A 17,116-nucleotide genomic window follows, 5' to 3' on the forward strand; every position below is an offset into this window, starting at 1 on the left:
GCTCAGCCTGGAACAGTGCTGCTGCTGCTCCTAGCAGGAAAACCCTGCAAGAATGGGGTTTTCCCTCCTTATCTCAGCTAAAAGAGAGCCCACTTACCAATAGGCACAGTTAATGCATCATCCCAGTGTTCTCTTGGAAACAGCAGGCATGAATGGTCTCAACACGTGCCTGGATTCAGGCAGCCCCTGCCCACAGGATGGCAAAGAGGGGCTGTTCTCCCTGTCCCTGTCCTCCCCAGGGAACAGCCCACACTGCTGAGCTCTGTCAGCACTGCAGGATTTCATCCTGGAGAAAAGGAAGCTCAGGAGAGACCTTGTTTTTATCTACAACTTACCTGAAAGGAGGGTGCAGCCAGGTGGGGCTCAGGATCTGCTCCCAGGGAACGAGGGATGAGAGGGAACAGCATCAAGCTGTGCCAGGGGAGGGTTCAATTGGATATTAGGGAAAATTTCTTCCTGGAAAGGGTTGTGCCCACCCCTGTAGGACAACCCAGACTTTGGGATTTCTCAGGAAGATTTGCACATCAAGGAAAATTCAGGACTCTCCTCCTTTCATCCCCTAAACGTGTTCACTGCAGCACCTTTGGCATCCCAGGCACGGTGGATCTCCAAGAAATTCCCTGGCCAGCTCCACACAGACACTTTGGTTTATTTGTTGCTTACACAGCTCTGATTTCCTCCCATTAACCCAGGTTTCAAAGCCAAACACACAAAAATGACACAGCATCCGTGAGGATCCCACAGCACAAGGCCCTCCCGCAGAACTCTTCAACATTTACACTAAATCTTTATTTCTATACAAAAATTTGGACAATTTTCATTGTTCCCAAGGAAATTTGCATGACCTTTTGCATGACCCCATGACTTGCCTACATATATATACACACATATATTTGAAACAGAAATAAACCCTTCCAGTTCTGAAGAATGAAGGTAAAAACCATCAGAACTGAAAAATCAATGACAAGAATTAACTGTATTTATTGTCAATATTGTTGACTATTCTGTAGCTTTACATGTAGTTCATCCCCATATTATAATGAAAACATTCAGAATAACTCAATACACTGTGCAACAAGAGAGCAGCGACACAACCTGAAATTTAAAAAATGGCAATAGCATCAAGAAAGTATTAATTATTAAATTATTTTTAAAGTATTATTAAAAAAAACAATTAAGGAGAACTCAGCACTCTTAACTATTATACACTGAAAAGAAGAGCCAAAAAGTAACAGTTTCTGTTCAAAAGCCTATTCACAGTTCCATACACCAGGCACAGAGGCCTGAGGAATGCACAGTTGGGCTAAACCAGACAAAAATAAAGTGTGAGAACGGTGGCTTCTCTTTTAATCACCTAAGATTCAACTGGATTCTAAGGAAAACTAAAAGCAGTTTTCAGAAGTTATATCAAAGTCAAGGAATGATGGAGTTAAGAGGGACAGGCAAGAAAAGACCTGGCTTTAAGGCAGCTCAGCATTCCTTCACCCGCCACAAAAATGTCCCAGGAGAACCACAGAATCCCAGACTGGTTTGGGTTCGAAGGGACCTTAAAGATCATTTAATTCCAACTCCCTGCCATGGGCAGGGACACCTCCCACTGTCCCAGGTGCTCCCAGCCCCAGTGTCCAGCCTGGCCTGGGCCACTGCCAGGGATCCAGGGCAGCCCCAGCCTCTCTGGGCAGGGAGGAACTGCAGAGCCCACCCTGCTGGGAAAGCGTGTCCCAAAGGAAACAGCTCCAGCCAGCACAGCCAAAAGCGGAGGTGGGAGGATAAGGAATGTGCAAAGGCATTTTGGCATCTCCTACCCCATCCCAACAGGGGGGGGTTTATTCCTTATTCCCCAGAACTCCGAGAACTCTGTGTGCTATTTACAGGGAGGTCACCCCATGGGATCACCCCATGGATGCAGCTGGAAGGGACCCAAGGAGGTCATTCCATGGGATCACCCCATGGATGCAGCTGGAAGGGACCCAAGGAGGTCATTCCATGGGATCACCCCATGGATGCAGCTGGAAGGGGCACAAGGAGGTCATTCCATGGGATCACCCCATGGATGCAGCTGGAAGGGGCACAAGGAGCCCCAAATGCCCACCCAGGGCTGGTGGGGCTGCAGAGCTGGGCAAGAACTCCCTTTACACAACCCTGGGATCACCAAGGCTGGAAAAGCCCTCCAAGGTCACCAAGTCCAACCTGTGCCCGACCCTCCCTTGGCACCCAGCCCCGAGCACTGAGTGCCACATCCAACCCACAAACACAAAACTGGGAATTTCATCTCCTAACTCAGCTTTGGCTCCATCTCTTTTGCTTTTTAAGAAGTTTCCTGCAGCCCCCAGCACTCACAGGTATCTGTGTGTGATTTGTGGGTATGGAAGAGGGGCACATCCCTGGGACTCAGCATTTCTGACAGAAAAACATTTCACACTCATTTTAATTCCCATTCTTGACACCAACCAGCACAGACTTATCATCAAACTTGCCCCAAACAACCCCCTCCCATCACAGGCTGAGCAGAACAGCACATTTCACCCCAAAACCACCAAAACAGCCCCAAAAAGCAGATCAGCAATCACATATTTGCTTGAAAACTTTCACTGCAACTCCCACACACAAAGTTTAATGCAAACAGGCACACTTTTACAAGTGTTTTCAACTTAAAATCATAAATACTGGTAGGTTTTAAAGAATTAGCAATTGACATCATCCAGAAATGCATAAATATGATGGTACAGAGCTCCCCAGCCCAAACCTGTATTTGCTCCACTTTAACAAGAATTAAGAGAACGGAATGAGTTCCCTTCAGCTGCATGAAAAACAGAGTCTGAAAGTGGCAAAGGAGAAACAATTCAAGGAATGCTCTGATCAAATTTCAGGGGGAAGAAAAAGTTGCTTCATAGAATCCTGGTTTTCCTTTACTATAATAAACAGCTCTATCAAATGTTTGGGCTAAATGACTTTAATACCCATGCGTGAGTGCAGCCACAGGGGTGCTCCAGCCCTCCCGAGGCTTGGGATTAATCTGAAGCCATCATTTTATACATTCTGAGCTGACATTTTCCTGCAGCCTCAGCGTTAGCCGCGTCCTGGCTGCGTTTCCTTGGGGAAGATGACAAAGTCTGGAGGGAGAGAAGCACAAAGGAGATGAGAGGAAAGCCGACCCCGCTGCGGGGATTGCTGCGGGCACACGGGGCTGCTCCTCCCCTCTGCGAACAGGGACACAGCCGCACCTGCCTGGAGCCGGCTGTACCCGAGCATCGCTGGCTATAAACCAGCCCTGCGCCCTCAGGCAGCTGCGGAGAGCCGAGCCCGAGGGCTGGAGCAGAGAACCGAGCGTGCTGAAACACGCAGGGACCCTCGGCATGGACACAGCGCCACCGGGGCTGTCCCCACTCCCGAGTCACACACCCCCATCCCACACCCACAGCCCCCCCAGTCTCAGCTGGTTTTGGTTTTTAGCCTCTCCACAGAATCCAGCTTTTCTTGGCTCCCTCCCCAGTCAGACAAGGAGAGCACTGAGCTGAATATGTCCAAGGAAGGATTCCCAGCCTCGCAGGTAAAGCAGCATTTTCTGGCTTCATCCAGTCTCAGCCAAGTTTTGTACACTTACAAATAGGAAAAGCTTAAAAACCCCGCCCAGCTCTGTCCTTACCCAAAGTCTGGCTTAAAAGGCTCAGGGTGACTCCACTGTGGATAAAGCTACAATAGAAAAATTCACTCTTAAGGCAAGGAGAGAATTCCTGCTCATGATTCTCACACATGAAATAAAAAGCTACAGAGGCAGCCCCTTATAATTCATCATTTTTGGCCATTTAACGTATTCACCACTACAATATATTCAAGTCACATCTGGATTTTTAAGCAGGCCACATCTGGATAGTCACATGAGTGCAAAGACATTTTCTTTCCTCAGTGCCACTCCTGGTGCCACGGGATCAGCCCTGCCCTGCCCAGGGCTGCTCAGCACATTCATCTCAATCAGCTGAAAATTACTTTTCAGACCTAATTAATCTGACAGTGACAAACTTCGTGTTCCACCAGGCAGCATGGAAGGAAGCACTGCCACCAGGAACTTCCCAAGGCCTGGATTCCTGGATTGAGATATTTAAACAGTCCCTCGACAGGAACTCCAGCCAACCACCCTGACACAAGGACAAAATCAGGATTTCCTGTCCCAAACTCAGTGATGCCTGATAAATGGAAAAGTGCTTGGAATGGCAGGGATAGGAGAACTGTAACAAATTTATCACAAATCCTGTTAAAACTTGGGTGTGGGGAGGGGAAAACCCACTCAATTCCACACACTGGGAGGCTTTTATAGATATGTATCTCTATTCTAAGGGAATGGGAAATAAAGCTGATGATGGAGTTAGTTTTAGGCACTTGAGCTGCAGAGATGTGGAATGTGCTGGTCAGGTGCATTTACCATTCACACACCTACACAGCGCTCAGCAGAGCAGGGGCTCAGCCTCCCAAAAAGAAAAGATATTAAAAAATGAAGCTGTTCACATTCCCCAAGTTTATTTTCCACCTCTCCTCACAATTAAAGACCTGTATAATTCCCAGATGCCAGAAGCAGCATATTCCAGAGATGATTTACCAAACTGATGATCTTCTGAACCAAAGGAAATATTTGAAATATCAATTATTGAAATATGACCTTTTTTTTTTTTGCTACTAAAATGCCATTTTTCAGCATTACTTCAATAACCATTTTTAAGGCCCCTCCCTTTTGCTAAGAATGAATTTCACGGAGAACAAAGGCAAAGCTTGAGCTGCAGCTGGAAGCCAAGGCAGCAGAACCCCGAGGGTGAAACAACAGCATCACAATCAGGGTCACAGCCAGGGCAAGGAACCCCTGCCCAGCAATCCCCCAGTGGGAGCAGCACTGAGGCAAAGCTCCCTGGATTGTCTATGGACAGAGCTGGGAGAAAAATGGGAATTCCCCTACAGGGAAAAGAAAAAAGCTGTCAACAAGGAGCACTTACACAGAACACAAAGGGGTTGAGAGATCAAAAGTTTGGCTGCTCCTCTCAGTGACTATTTCTGAGTTCACACACGTGCACTTCAAAGCACCATCACAGCAAATATTCCAGGTGAGAGTCTGGAAATGGTCACAGAGGCTGGAATTAATAACAGCAACCACTCCAGGTGAGTCTGGAATTGATCACAGAGGCTGGAATTGATGACAGCAACCATTCAAAGTGAGTCTGGAATTGTCATCTCTGCTGACCATCTCTACAGACTGAAAATCAGCATTTAAACCCCAAAAGCCCTGGACAACACCACAATGTGTCAGGAAACATCAGCCACTGCTGAATTCTGGCTACATTTGCCCTGAAAAACACAAAATACACAGAAAGCTCACAGTGATGCATGAGATGTTTGCAGTCAGGGTAACACTGGGCTGTTCACTGACCAACACACAGGGAACAATTGAAAGTTGGCATTTCAAACCCCTCAGGGCACAGAAAACCCTGTCTGACAGCCAGTCCTGAGGTGTGCAGGCACTCCCAGGCCCTGCTGCGGTCACTGGGGAAACCAAGACAAGGTGAACCTCAGAGGCCACAGCAAGGGAAGTGGCACGGGGAGGGAAAGAGTAAAACCAACCTAAGTGATGTGTAAACACAGAGTATCTGCTTGTAACACAACCCACACCTGCAGCACCTGACAGAGCTCCTGCAAACGCACAACCAAGCAGCAGAAACCCCAACACTGCTCCACCACCAACAGCAACAGCTCCTTTTCTTACCAACCAGCCCCCAGCGCACCCAGCCTGTGTGGATTCAGCCCAGGGAAGACATAAGACTCAAAAACCAAACACTTGGGTTTAGAAGCAAGTCTGCTTTTTCTTTTTTTAGACTAGAAAATGTACAATTCCATTTCATATGCAAGTGTGCACAGAGCTCGTTGCTTGTAGATACTGTCAGAGAAACTGAGAGAGTCTTTGCATTAAATTGTTAATTCTTCAAACATTGATACATTTTGCAATACACCAGTTAAATACCAAGATCTATGTGCATGCACTAGAGATATATGCATGTACACCTTAATGTTTAACAAAGACAGCAGATCCCCCAGCCAGGGAGCGTTGGAGATACCAAAAATAGATTAAAAAGTTAAATTCTTTACCTGCCTTTGTTAAATACAGACATAAGAGATTGCCTCCCCTCCTTTCCCCAGGATTCCCATGCTCCCAGGGAGGCACGTAGGCAGGAAGGCAGGAGCTGACCAGATTATCCCAGAACCAAAGAGAAGCACCTTAAAAAGTTCAAACTAAGCTTTAAAATGTCTTTAAAATGCCTTTTCTATCCTTACCAGACACGGGGGCTGAGAAAGGGAAGAACACTTTAAACACAGCTTTGTTTCATTTTGCTGAACTCCCAATGCATCTCCCACAGAAGAGCCTGACACTTCCAACCATCCCACTGCCTTCCCAACTGCCTGGATCCTCCAAAGTGGGAATTGTGACTCCCTTCTGCCTGGGACAGCCAACCCAGCGGAGCTGCAGCAGGGAGAGGTGATCCTAGTGTTCTCACACTGCCTGGGGACCATGCAAGGGGGTTCTGCTTTCAAGAAGTTCTGCCCTGGAACTCGTGTGGGTCACCTAGAGCTTTTCAAGTAGTGTTATCTGCTTTGTCCATCCAGTCCCCTCCACTGCATATTGATACATCTGCACATTTTAGTATCTGCACGTTTTATGTAGCAAAGAGAGTTCTTCCTCTGAAAAACACTTCATTAGAGTCTGACTTGTACGATTCCAGTGACACTTTCAAACATACTTTTGTGCCTCTTCTTTGGTTAAGAAAAAGAAAAGATACCTTTCCCTTTTTGACAGCCAAAGGTATTTCTGCCAGACCTGAATCAACCAGCACAGCAGAGAAGGAAAGCAGTGGACAGGACCTGCAGCATCACCCAATCCAATGATGACCACATAAAAGAGGAAAACCCATTTCATCTGCAACTCTTTGGCAAATTTGTTCTGTTTGCCAACCCTGGAATTCGAAGCCCAATCTGTGTGCCTCAATCCATTCCAGCCTCCTCCCTAATCCAAAAATCATGTGGAAAAACAAGCAATGGGCTGAAGAGAGAGTTTGTTATCAGGTTGTGGAGAGCCAAGGTGTGATTGACGTTACAGCCGTACGGACACGGAGGGACGGGTGACACGGGGACGGGGCCGTGTCACAGATTAGCACTACTGCCAACATACTGATTCAGCTTTACACTGGTCTGAGCAGATTGCAATTAACCTAGGATTGAGGTATAAATATACACAAATATGTACAGTACACATACAGGAAAAGAGTTCTGCATTTGTAACATCTGCCACCTCAGAAATGCTGGAGAGTCGCTACCTGCGCCAGTGATTCGCTCGCTGGTTTCCTGGGATAATGAACCAACACCTCCCACTGGAGAGGGCTACAATGGGATCAGAAAACTCTACGTTAAAAGCTCCTTCCTCTCTCTCCATCCTCCCCAGGCCCGAGGCCGGGCTGTTCCGAGGGGCAGCTTGGAAAGAAGGTTGGTCACAGCTCTGAGCGCGTCCTCCGAGGAGCCCAACCCAACCTGGAGCCCCGAGTGCTCCTGTGCCTGCTCCCAGCTCCCGTCCGTGTGTCTGTCTGTGTGTCTGTGTGTGTATGTGTGTGCAGCTATGTAGAAAATACAGTTGCCATCAGTTCAGTATAAATACATCCACCCCACCAATCTGCCACTGGAACAGCTCTGCTGCAGCAATGTCTGTGCAAAGAGGTCATTAAAAATCATCTGATCTTCAGCCGGGACATCATCCACTCCAGTCCTTGGCACAGCCTGGGGACACAAGAGACAACATTTAGGGAATGCTGGCACCTCTCGGGATAACTCCAAAGCTAACTCCACAGCAACAATTTAAACTCTTCCCAAGAACTCTCAATCATTTCTGGAAACTCCTCACTCCCTGTATGGCACTTGCTCAATCTTATTACATCACCTGTGGCCAGAGAATTCAGATCCCAGATCTTCAAGACATGAAGTTCTCCCTAATTAGGATTATTCTTAATAAACCTAAGACTATTTCAGTTTGCCCCCACCTCATCCTACCCACATTAAGCCCTTATCATATCAAGTCTTATCTCTGTGAGGTGACACTGTGGGTTTGATGTAGATTTGGTGTTCTGACCCCAAAAATCTTGTAAGTATCAAGATTATGAAGCTGTGATGCCCTGGCACAGGTGCCCAGAGCAGCTGTGGTTGCCCCTGGATCCCTGGAATTGTCCAAATCCAGGCTGGACAGGGCTTGGAGCAGCCTGGGACAGTGGGAGGTGTCCCTGCCAAGGCAGGGCTGGGATGAGATGATTTTAAGGTCCTTTCCAACCCAAACCATTCTGGGATTATGGACAGGGGAGGAATGTGTGTTAAACACAAATACCCCAATACAACCCCCAGAGCAATTCCAGCTTCCCCTCCTGTGGGCACAAATCCCTCTTACCCCTCTCCAGTGAGAGCACAGCAGGCCTGAATGTGCCACTGGTGATCCTTAATTGAAGTCAGCTTCAGGAACTGGGAGATCTCAGCTACTGTCATGCACTCCTTCACATCCTGCTTGTTAGCAAAGATCAGCAGCCCTGCTTTCTTCAAGTCCTGGGAAGAAAGGAGAGGAGGTCACGACAGAGCAGAGCAGCCCTTGGAGGCAGAGGAGGGGACACCAGAGCCCCAGCCAACAATGCTCCAGAGCAAAGAGCTGCAGGCTGGCAGGAGCTGCAGGAAATCCCCTGATCCAGCTCAGCAAACAGCCAATTCTTGCCATGGATGAGGAGTAAAAATCTCAGCACAACGTTTTGCTGTGCTCCACGAGGATCAGAGCCCTGTGCACCCCTGTACCTGAGTGGCACAGCCATGTTTTCTGAACAATCCTTTCCTTAGGGTTTTTCCTCCTGAGAAGCTGAGAGGCCTCAGGAACAAAATGTAACCAATGGTTATCTGCTGCTGTGGAATGCAACAGGTGCATCTGTGATTGGTCTCGTGTGGTTGTTTCTAATTAATGGCCAATCACAGTCTGGCTGTCCAGACTGTCTGGTCAGTCACAAGATTTGTTATCTTTCTTTTTCTATTCTTAGCCAGCCTTCTGATGAAATCCTTTCTTCTATTCTTTTAGTATAGTATTAGTGTAATATATATCACAAATAATCAATCAGCCTTCTGAAACATGGAGTCAACATTCTCATCTCTTCCCTCATCCTGGGACCCCTGTGAACACCATCACACCTGAGCAGCAGAGACAATTTGGAACAGTGACTCCAGGGATCAGCTTATTTTACCTCAAATTGCCTGGAATTACATGAAGGCTCGGGTATATTATTGAAAATCTTTCCCTTGGAAAGCAAAAAGGTGTTCCCAGGAAGCCAGGCCAGCTCAAGCACTGAGCTGCCTATCAGGCACACTCCTGTTTGCAAGCAGCCAAATTAATTCCCAAATAATCAACTGCTCCAGAAAATAGCTGGAACTGAGCTGGACAACTCAATTCTGCCCTAACAGCAACTCCATGGAACTGGCTAGGAGAAAGAAAAGGTTTTCAAGGAGCAAAGAAAAGCGATTTAAAATCAATATTTGACTTTCATTGCTGCTCTCTCCCAACGTCACAGCCACGTCTGGAGAGGGAGCCTGGGAACATCCTGCAGGGACACAAAGGGCACATTCACTGCCCCCAAATCGGCTCCACTCTGCCTGCAATTCCAGACCTTCCCTGAGGCAAAATCAGCTCGTTAACAACTTCATCTTCCTTGAGAGAGCAGGAAACAGAAGATGCAGGTTTTTGCAACAGCCTGAGGAGTCCAGCTCTGAAATCCCAATCCTGGACAGCAGCACCAAACCCCAGTGCCACATTTAACATCCCACAGCCTGACCTGCTCTTTTAGAATTTGCTTTATTAAAAACAAATTAAACATCAAACATTTAAAAAATAAAAACAACAAAAAAACCAAACAAAACCAAAATAAAACAAAACAAAACCCACAAAAAACCTAAAACTTGAAAGATCCTATGCAAAGCCCTCAATGGAAATCCATAGGAGGCTGTGCTCTTCCTGCAGGCTCCCAAACTGTGGCTATAGGTTAAATATAGATGGAATATTTTAGGCTATAATTCCATCATTTTTATGCAATTTTTTTTTATTCTGACACTTAAATTTGGAAGCTCGATGTCAGCTCACACACCCTGATCCAGTTTGCATTCAGGTCATGCCACAGATGCTGCCTGGCTTTTACATCAGCCCAGCTCAGGTTTAGACCTGAGCCAGGGCTCAGGTTTAAGGAGGGTCTGTACAATTCAGCAATTCCCACTCTGGAATTCCAAATACCCCCAGAGCAGTGACTGCTGCAGCCACGGGCTGGAGTTCCTTCAGTTTTAGAGCTGGGTGCTCTAACACACATTGTGAAGTGTTCTAAAACCTCAGGCAGCCAGGAAGATATCAAAATAATTATTAAGTTATTGCAGGATAATTTTTTTATTATTTAAAGGCTCTAATTCAGATATTAACATGGATTGAAGTCCAAAACCCACAGATGTCCCTGACAGGTCCCAACTGCTGTTTCACTGGAGCACTGTGACAGGCTACTTCTGTAATTCAGTATTAATTAACAGCTTTGCTGGGAGTTTCACAGAACACAGTGCAGCAGGGACAAGGCAGTTCAGGGTGTAAATCTGCTTCCCTTGGCATGTATCAGCCAGATATATTAAAAGAAATATTACAATAAACATTACAATAAATATTAAAATAAATATTAAAGACACAGGGTGCACTCACCTCATGTGCTAACATTTTATACAGCTCTTCTTTAGTCACAGAAATTCTCTCTCTGTCTGTGCTGTCCACCACAACTATCACAAACTGCAACAAGGGAGAGCTATTAGGCAGAGAAACTCCTGCTGTTCCCACTCCCAGCCCATTATCCAGCTGGATTATCAGATCCCATCCCTGTTCCCAAACCTCCCTCCAGCCCCAGTAATCCCACAGGCCTGGAGTTATTCACTCTTGTGCTGTGTTTTGGGTACAAAGGCAGCTCTGGCACAACTTTTTACTTTCTGTTCTCCATTTTTCAGTGAAAAATTCATATTGAAAGCAAGAAAATTCTCTTTAATCCCAGATCTGGTTTTGCTCTTTGCTTGGTGTAGCTGAGGCACCACACAGATCCCTCAAATAATTTACTGCAGCCTTTAAAACAGAATGCATCATTTTTCTTTCTCTAGGTCAAGAACTAACATGCCAACAGATATTTGCACGGGATTTAAAAAGTCCTGAAGCTCCAAACTCCAAGAACACCCTCCCAGCTTCATTTAGGCTGGAAAAGAACTTTAAGGAATCCCAGCACCTCATAGGGATGAACTGGAGAACAAAGGTAATTATTGTGATAATTGTATTTAACCATACAGAATGTAATTTGCATAATATACATATTTAAATATAAATGAAATATTTAAATATTTCTATTATTTGTATTTATATTATTTATAAATATAATGTAAATATTTACATTTTATTTGATAACCTATAGGAGACCTTGATTTAAAGCATTGTTTTTATGAAGTTGTGTGCTTGATAATATTTTTATATATATATATATGTATGTATGTATGTATGTATGTATGTATGTATGTACACGTGTGTGTGTGCTGCAACTGCACCTCTGAAAACTCCTGGGGGTGTTTAAGCTGGTGATGACAGGAGCTTGTGAGGCAGAGCTGCCCAGGTTTTGGAGGGAAACTTTGGGGCTGCCAGGCAGGTTTTGGAGCACCCACTGCAGGGAGAGTGAGCACGGACACAGCAAGGGAGATGTGCCATTCGAAGAGAAGTGAGAGCACAGAGTGCCCGAGGCAGGGAGGCAGGGCTGTCACCTCGGTGTTGGTGTAGTAGGTGTTCCAGGAGGAGCGCAGGGACTCCTGCCCCCCGATGTCCCACATCAGGAAGCGCGTGTTGTTCACCACGATCTCCTCCACGTTGCTGCCGATGGTGGGAGAGGTGTGAACCACCTCGTTCATGGAGCTGCACAGGGAACAGGGAAAGGGACAGGAGAGTCACCCAGAGCCACCCCTGGGACAGAACCTCAGCAACACTCCCTGGGCAGCCAAGGCAAGGGGTGGTGGTGGAAGGTGCAGAAACGTAAATAAAAACAGCAATGAAAAGGACTCAGTGAACTATGTAATAATCAAATTATAGAGCTGAGAGAGCACTTGTGAACAAAATGTGTTATAATTAATTAAACCATGGAGCTGAGAGAATTTTTGCTTCAGAAGCTTTTGGGAGCGCTCAGCTCTTCTTTCTCTATTTTGGCTGACATGGGACAGAGCAGTTGTTTTGCTTCAAGAATGTGGTTAAGCCACAAGATTTCCAAGGTTTCAGAAAAACAACAACTCATCCTCCAGCTCCACCAGAAACACTTCACCCCCTCCATCCCGCTCTCCTGCCAGGGCAGGCCACTAAAACCAGACTTTCTTCACAATGCTTCATGTTCTAACTTCCTCCTCTTCTCCCCTCAGCACAGTCCATACACTTTCTGGAGCCATTAAATATCTCAAATGTACTGTTTAGAGATACTGAGTGTGACTTTGTCACTAAGAACACCAGTTCCACATCAAACAACCAAATGTGTGCTCTGGATTCTCCAAAAGTTCAGACTATTTAAACTCTACTGTAACAGGCAAAAAAATTAACAGTAGCTCCAAGGCAAACCATCTGTGTTCAAAAGAACTTAATTATTTTTTCTTCTGATCATCTTGATATAGCGTTTCATTTTGTATGAACCTTTTTGAAGTTCCAGCAGAGCTTTTAGTTACAGTGACAGCAATTTGAGACTTGTAATGGTGCTGGGATATTTCCTGAAGAGGATACAGAGAGCCAAGGAGATAAAGGGATGGTGCAGTGCTCTGAAAAACAATCCCACTTATCCTGGGCCAGTGCAAGGAGAGCTGAGTATGAGAATGGGAGAAAAGGAAGCGTCTGCAAGAGGAAAAATGGGAACTGCAAAGATGGGCTAGGGTCAAGGAGGAGTAAGGCAGGAGAATAGGGGAGCTGGGAAAGTCCTGTGGAGTCCAAGTGGGTACAAAGAAAAAGGAGACAGACAAAGATCTGTAGGAGAGGGAAAAGAAAGCACTGAAACTGCAGAAATAAGGGGAAGAACTGCGAGACATTTGTGGAGGAAGTGGATTAAAAACCACCAAGGATGGCCCTCAGCTGCAGCAGTTTCCAGTCTTAAGAAATACCCTTCACTATGTTTGTGCTTTTTAACATCTCTCACTCCCTCTATAAATCACCATCACCTTCACCTTCCACTCTCCCTGCAGAGTGGCAGGGCACCAGCAGCCAGAAATGTGCTGGGAAAGGCAAAACAGGTCGGAATGTGACAAACCCCAACCACTTCCAGAAAGCCAATTTGAAATGTGGGCTTGGAACAGCATGGCCACATCATTTAACAGGAATTATTTCTGACTCAGGAACACTCCTCAGTGCCACACACTGCACGTGGGAAAGGGCCAATCTGTCCCCAGCACAAACAGACCTTGAGCTGCCTGTGCCACCCAGCAGCTTCTGAGCCTGTGGACAGATTGGTGTCCTCTATCTGCAGCTGGGGAAACTGAGATATGAAACTCATTTGAGCCCCATGTAAACCAGGAGCAAGGTTAATGCAAGGCAAACACAAATCAATGCTGCTGGGGAAGGCAGAAGGTGCAGGACAGCACGGAGCTGTTGTCCTGGGTTTGTGCTGGTCCAGCCTTCCTCCTTCATGCCATCCCACAAACAAACTGATCTCAGCGCTGGGGACACAAGTCAGGGCAGGCAGAGGTGCTTTGCCACTCACAGAATGATCTGCCTGCTGTTCAAATCTGTGGCGTGGATCAGTTTTGCAACAGTGTCCCGTGGCCAGCACTCACTCCAATCATATTTTATGGGGCTGGCAGAGAGCCAAGGCCGTGACACCAAGGACGCTGGGAGTGCGTGGTAACAGCAGGTGATGTGATCCAAACCCCCTGAACAAAACCTCATTCACCCAGCAGAGCCCTTCCCAAACTGCAGGCACCCTCTGGCACCTGGAAAGCTCGGAGTGAAAGCACCCAGGGCCACGGAGCACACGTGGAAGTGCCCCAAGCGTCCCCGCAGGTGCTACTTACAATTGGTACAGAATGGTCGTTTTCCCTGCATTGTCCAGGCCCACAATGATCACCTTGTGCTCTGCAATGAAAACAGCACTGGTAAGTCACAGCTGCTGGGGCTGGATCAAAGTCAGTGCCACGTTTGCCTCTGGTTTCCTGAGCCAACAGCGCCCAGCTCCAGGTGCCGTGGCCAGGTGTGTTTGTGGGCCAGCCCAGGAAGTTTGTGTGGGCAGGGAAGGGACTGGCAACTCTCCCCCTCCACAGAACCATTCCTGAGAGATCTCAGAAGGATGTTTTCCATCTCTGACTGCCAGTGTCACGCTGGCATCCTCTCCCAAGCTCCTGCAGGCTTTTGCAGCCTGTATCACACTGCATCCCCCCAGCCACAACAGCTCTGAACTCCACTTTCCACTTTTTCAGCTCTCAACTCCACCTTCCCTTCACCCAGGCAATCTCTTGATGTCTTTGCAAAGAACAGGTAAAACCCAACCAGGCTGGTGTGATCCCTGTGCCCCCCTGGGCAACAGATGAGCCCTCCAACATTTCACAGGACACATTCACCCAGTCTGCCCTTGGACAAGCCCAAGGTGCTCCACAACCCACCTCTGACATTTTGGAGCTCAATGCCCCGATTAATTCTTGCTTCCCTTCAGCACTTCCTCTCCTGTGCATCACAAAAGTGGCTAGGAACTCTACAACTGGTGGTGTCAAGCACATCCAAACGGATGATTTCCAGTTTGGGAGAGCGCAGCCAGCTCTCAGCTCGGTTACACAACTTTCACTTGCACAACCAAGCAGGAGCAGTCAAGTAGAAGCTTGGAGAGAAGGGGGTTTCTCCCCTCCTTCCCCGTGTTCCTCAAGGGCAACAAAAAGCATTAAAAACATGCCCAAGCTTCAGACACTGAGATCAATCCCTGCCAGCAAACTGATCTATCCCACAGGAGAGGGAGGGGACAGGGGTCAGGTAAGTGGGGCTGTCTGGGGTTTGATTTTACCAATATTGTGTGGTTTTGCAGAGTTGTCTTTTATGCCCTCCAGTACAAATGCCAGCTTTAATAACTTTGCACAACTGCACAATATTGTAAAAGTGTCTGCTTACCTGACCCCACATAACTAGGAACTTTTGTTTCAGGTGGGATGCTGCCAGCATAGTGGATGTTAGGAAATCAGTTGGAACAGAAGGTCTGAGGTGGGGCTGGACGCTACAAGACAAAAATATTTTGCTGTATTTGCACTACACGTTAACGGGGACGTAACCGGGACATTCAACCAGCAGGTGCGAGAGTACTGAGCTTCACTCTAAATCAAATTCCAAGGACTTCAGAAACATGGAAGGAGCGTTGGGGGGTGTTTTGTAGTTAAAGTTACAACTCTCATGAACACCTTGCTGTAAGGAGACAGGTGTTAAAAATCCCAGAATCCCGGAATGGTTTGGGTTGGAAGAGAAATCAAGGATTATCCAGTGCCACCCCCCTGCCACGGGCAGGGACACCTTCCACTGTCCCAGGCTGCTCCAAGCCCTGTCCAACCTGGCCTGGGACACTTCCAGGGATCCAGGGGCAGCCACAACTGAAGCTATAAATAACATTTACTCCGCGAACGAGCCACTTATCGAGCATTGCCACTTAAACCCACACTCTGCCGACAGCAGGACGAACCCACCCGCCACGCCGCGCCACGGCCGTGCTCCTCTGAGGAGCACACGTTAATAATTTAACAGGCGGCTGTCAGGAAATGAGTACTCCAGTAATTGAAAGAAGGTGGAAAAAAAAAAAAGGTTAAAGCCCCGACTTCCAGGAGCCCGTGCGGCCGCCCCGGAGCGGCTGTGGGTCCCTCCCGGATCCCCCCGGGCCTCACCCTGGTGGTTGAAGAGCCTCCATATCCTGGTGAAGAGGATCCCCATCCTCGGCCGGGCGCTCCGGGCCTCGCCGGCCGCGGCTCTGCGGGGCCGCGGGCGCTCAGGGCCGGCGCAGCGCCCCGAGTGCCGGCTGGGGCCGCGCCGGGGCCGCTGCCGCTCGGACATCGCCGCGGGGTCGGGACGGGGCTCGGGACGGGGCTCGGGAGCGGCAGCGGGGCGGCAGCGGCGGCACCGGGAGCGGAGCAGCGCCCGCGGCCGCCTCACGGACGGGCCGGGCCGGGCCGGGCCGGGCGCGCTGCGCTGACGCGCGGGGGCGGCACCGCGGCCGCCATTACACGGCACCGCCTCAGCGCGCCCGGCGGAGCGGGGCCACAGCGCCGGGCTCCGTCAGACCCGCTGCCCGCGGTGCCTGTGCGGGGTGAGAGTGCCGGGCTCACTCAGACCCGCTGCCCGCGGTGCCAGAGTGCCGGGCTCCTGCACACCCACTGCCCTCAGTGCCAGAGCGCCGGGCTCCCGCACACCCACTGCCCGCGGAGCCTGTGCGGGGCCCGCAGCCCATCCCGGCCCTCCCCTGCCACGGGCACCCCCCGCTTCACAGCTGATCCCGCCGCCCTCACAGCCAGGGATTTCTCCTCGGTACCGCATCGAAATCACCCCCTCCCTTCAGGTTTAAATCGTTACTCCGTGTCCTGTCCCTCCATGCCTTGTCCCCAGTCCCTCTGCAGCTCTCCTGGAGCCCTTCAGGCCCTGCCAGGGGCTCTGAGCTCTGCCTGGAGCCTTCCCTTCTCAGGGGAACATTCCCAGCTCTCCCAGCCTGGCTGCAGTTTATGAAGAAACCACGTTCACTCTGCCCCACTAAAACTTGGTGTTCTGAGGAAAAGTCGGGAATAACGTGGGTGAAGTTGCTCCCCAGTAGCTGGGGGTGAGTTTGCATGAGGGCACCTTTAGCACTGGAATGGGCTCTAAGATCTGCCCAGAGCCTTCTCTACCCTGAGATAAATTTCTGTGTCCAAACCCTCCACTGAGTTTAAATCCTAATGGATTTGGAAATCCCAGGCAATAATAATTAGGTTGTGCACAGCTGTGTTGCTGCCTGAGACAAGACATGGGGTGTTTGTGCTCTCACTTGTCCTGGCCCTGACT

At 48.6% G+C, this 17,116-nt stretch overlaps 1 protein-coding gene across 1 annotated transcript; it reads right to left on the minus strand.

Annotated features, from left to right (window-relative positions):
* Positions 1 to 3,440: 3,440 nt before the first annotated feature.
* ARL5A (ADP ribosylation factor like GTPase 5A) lies at positions 3,441 to 16,127 on the minus strand. Its single transcript, XM_030952563.1, has 6 exons — positions 15,973 to 16,127; positions 14,134 to 14,194; positions 11,863 to 12,010; positions 10,775 to 10,858; positions 8,462 to 8,613; positions 3,441 to 7,803 (listed from the first exon to the last, which is right to left on the minus strand). The coding sequence occupies exons 1-6, from the start codon at positions 16,016 to 16,018 to the stop codon at positions 7,755 to 7,757; spliced, it is 540 nt and encodes a 179-aa protein (XP_030808423.1). The 5' UTR covers positions 16,019 to 16,127; the 3' UTR covers positions 3,441 to 7,754.
* Positions 16,128 to 17,116: the final 989 nt, after the last annotated feature.

Source organism: Camarhynchus parvulus, chromosome 7 (assembly GCF_901933205.1).
Source record: "Camarhynchus parvulus chromosome 7, STF_HiC, whole genome shotgun sequence".
Taxonomy (NCBI): Eukaryota; Metazoa; Chordata; class Aves; order Passeriformes; family Thraupidae; genus Camarhynchus; species Camarhynchus parvulus.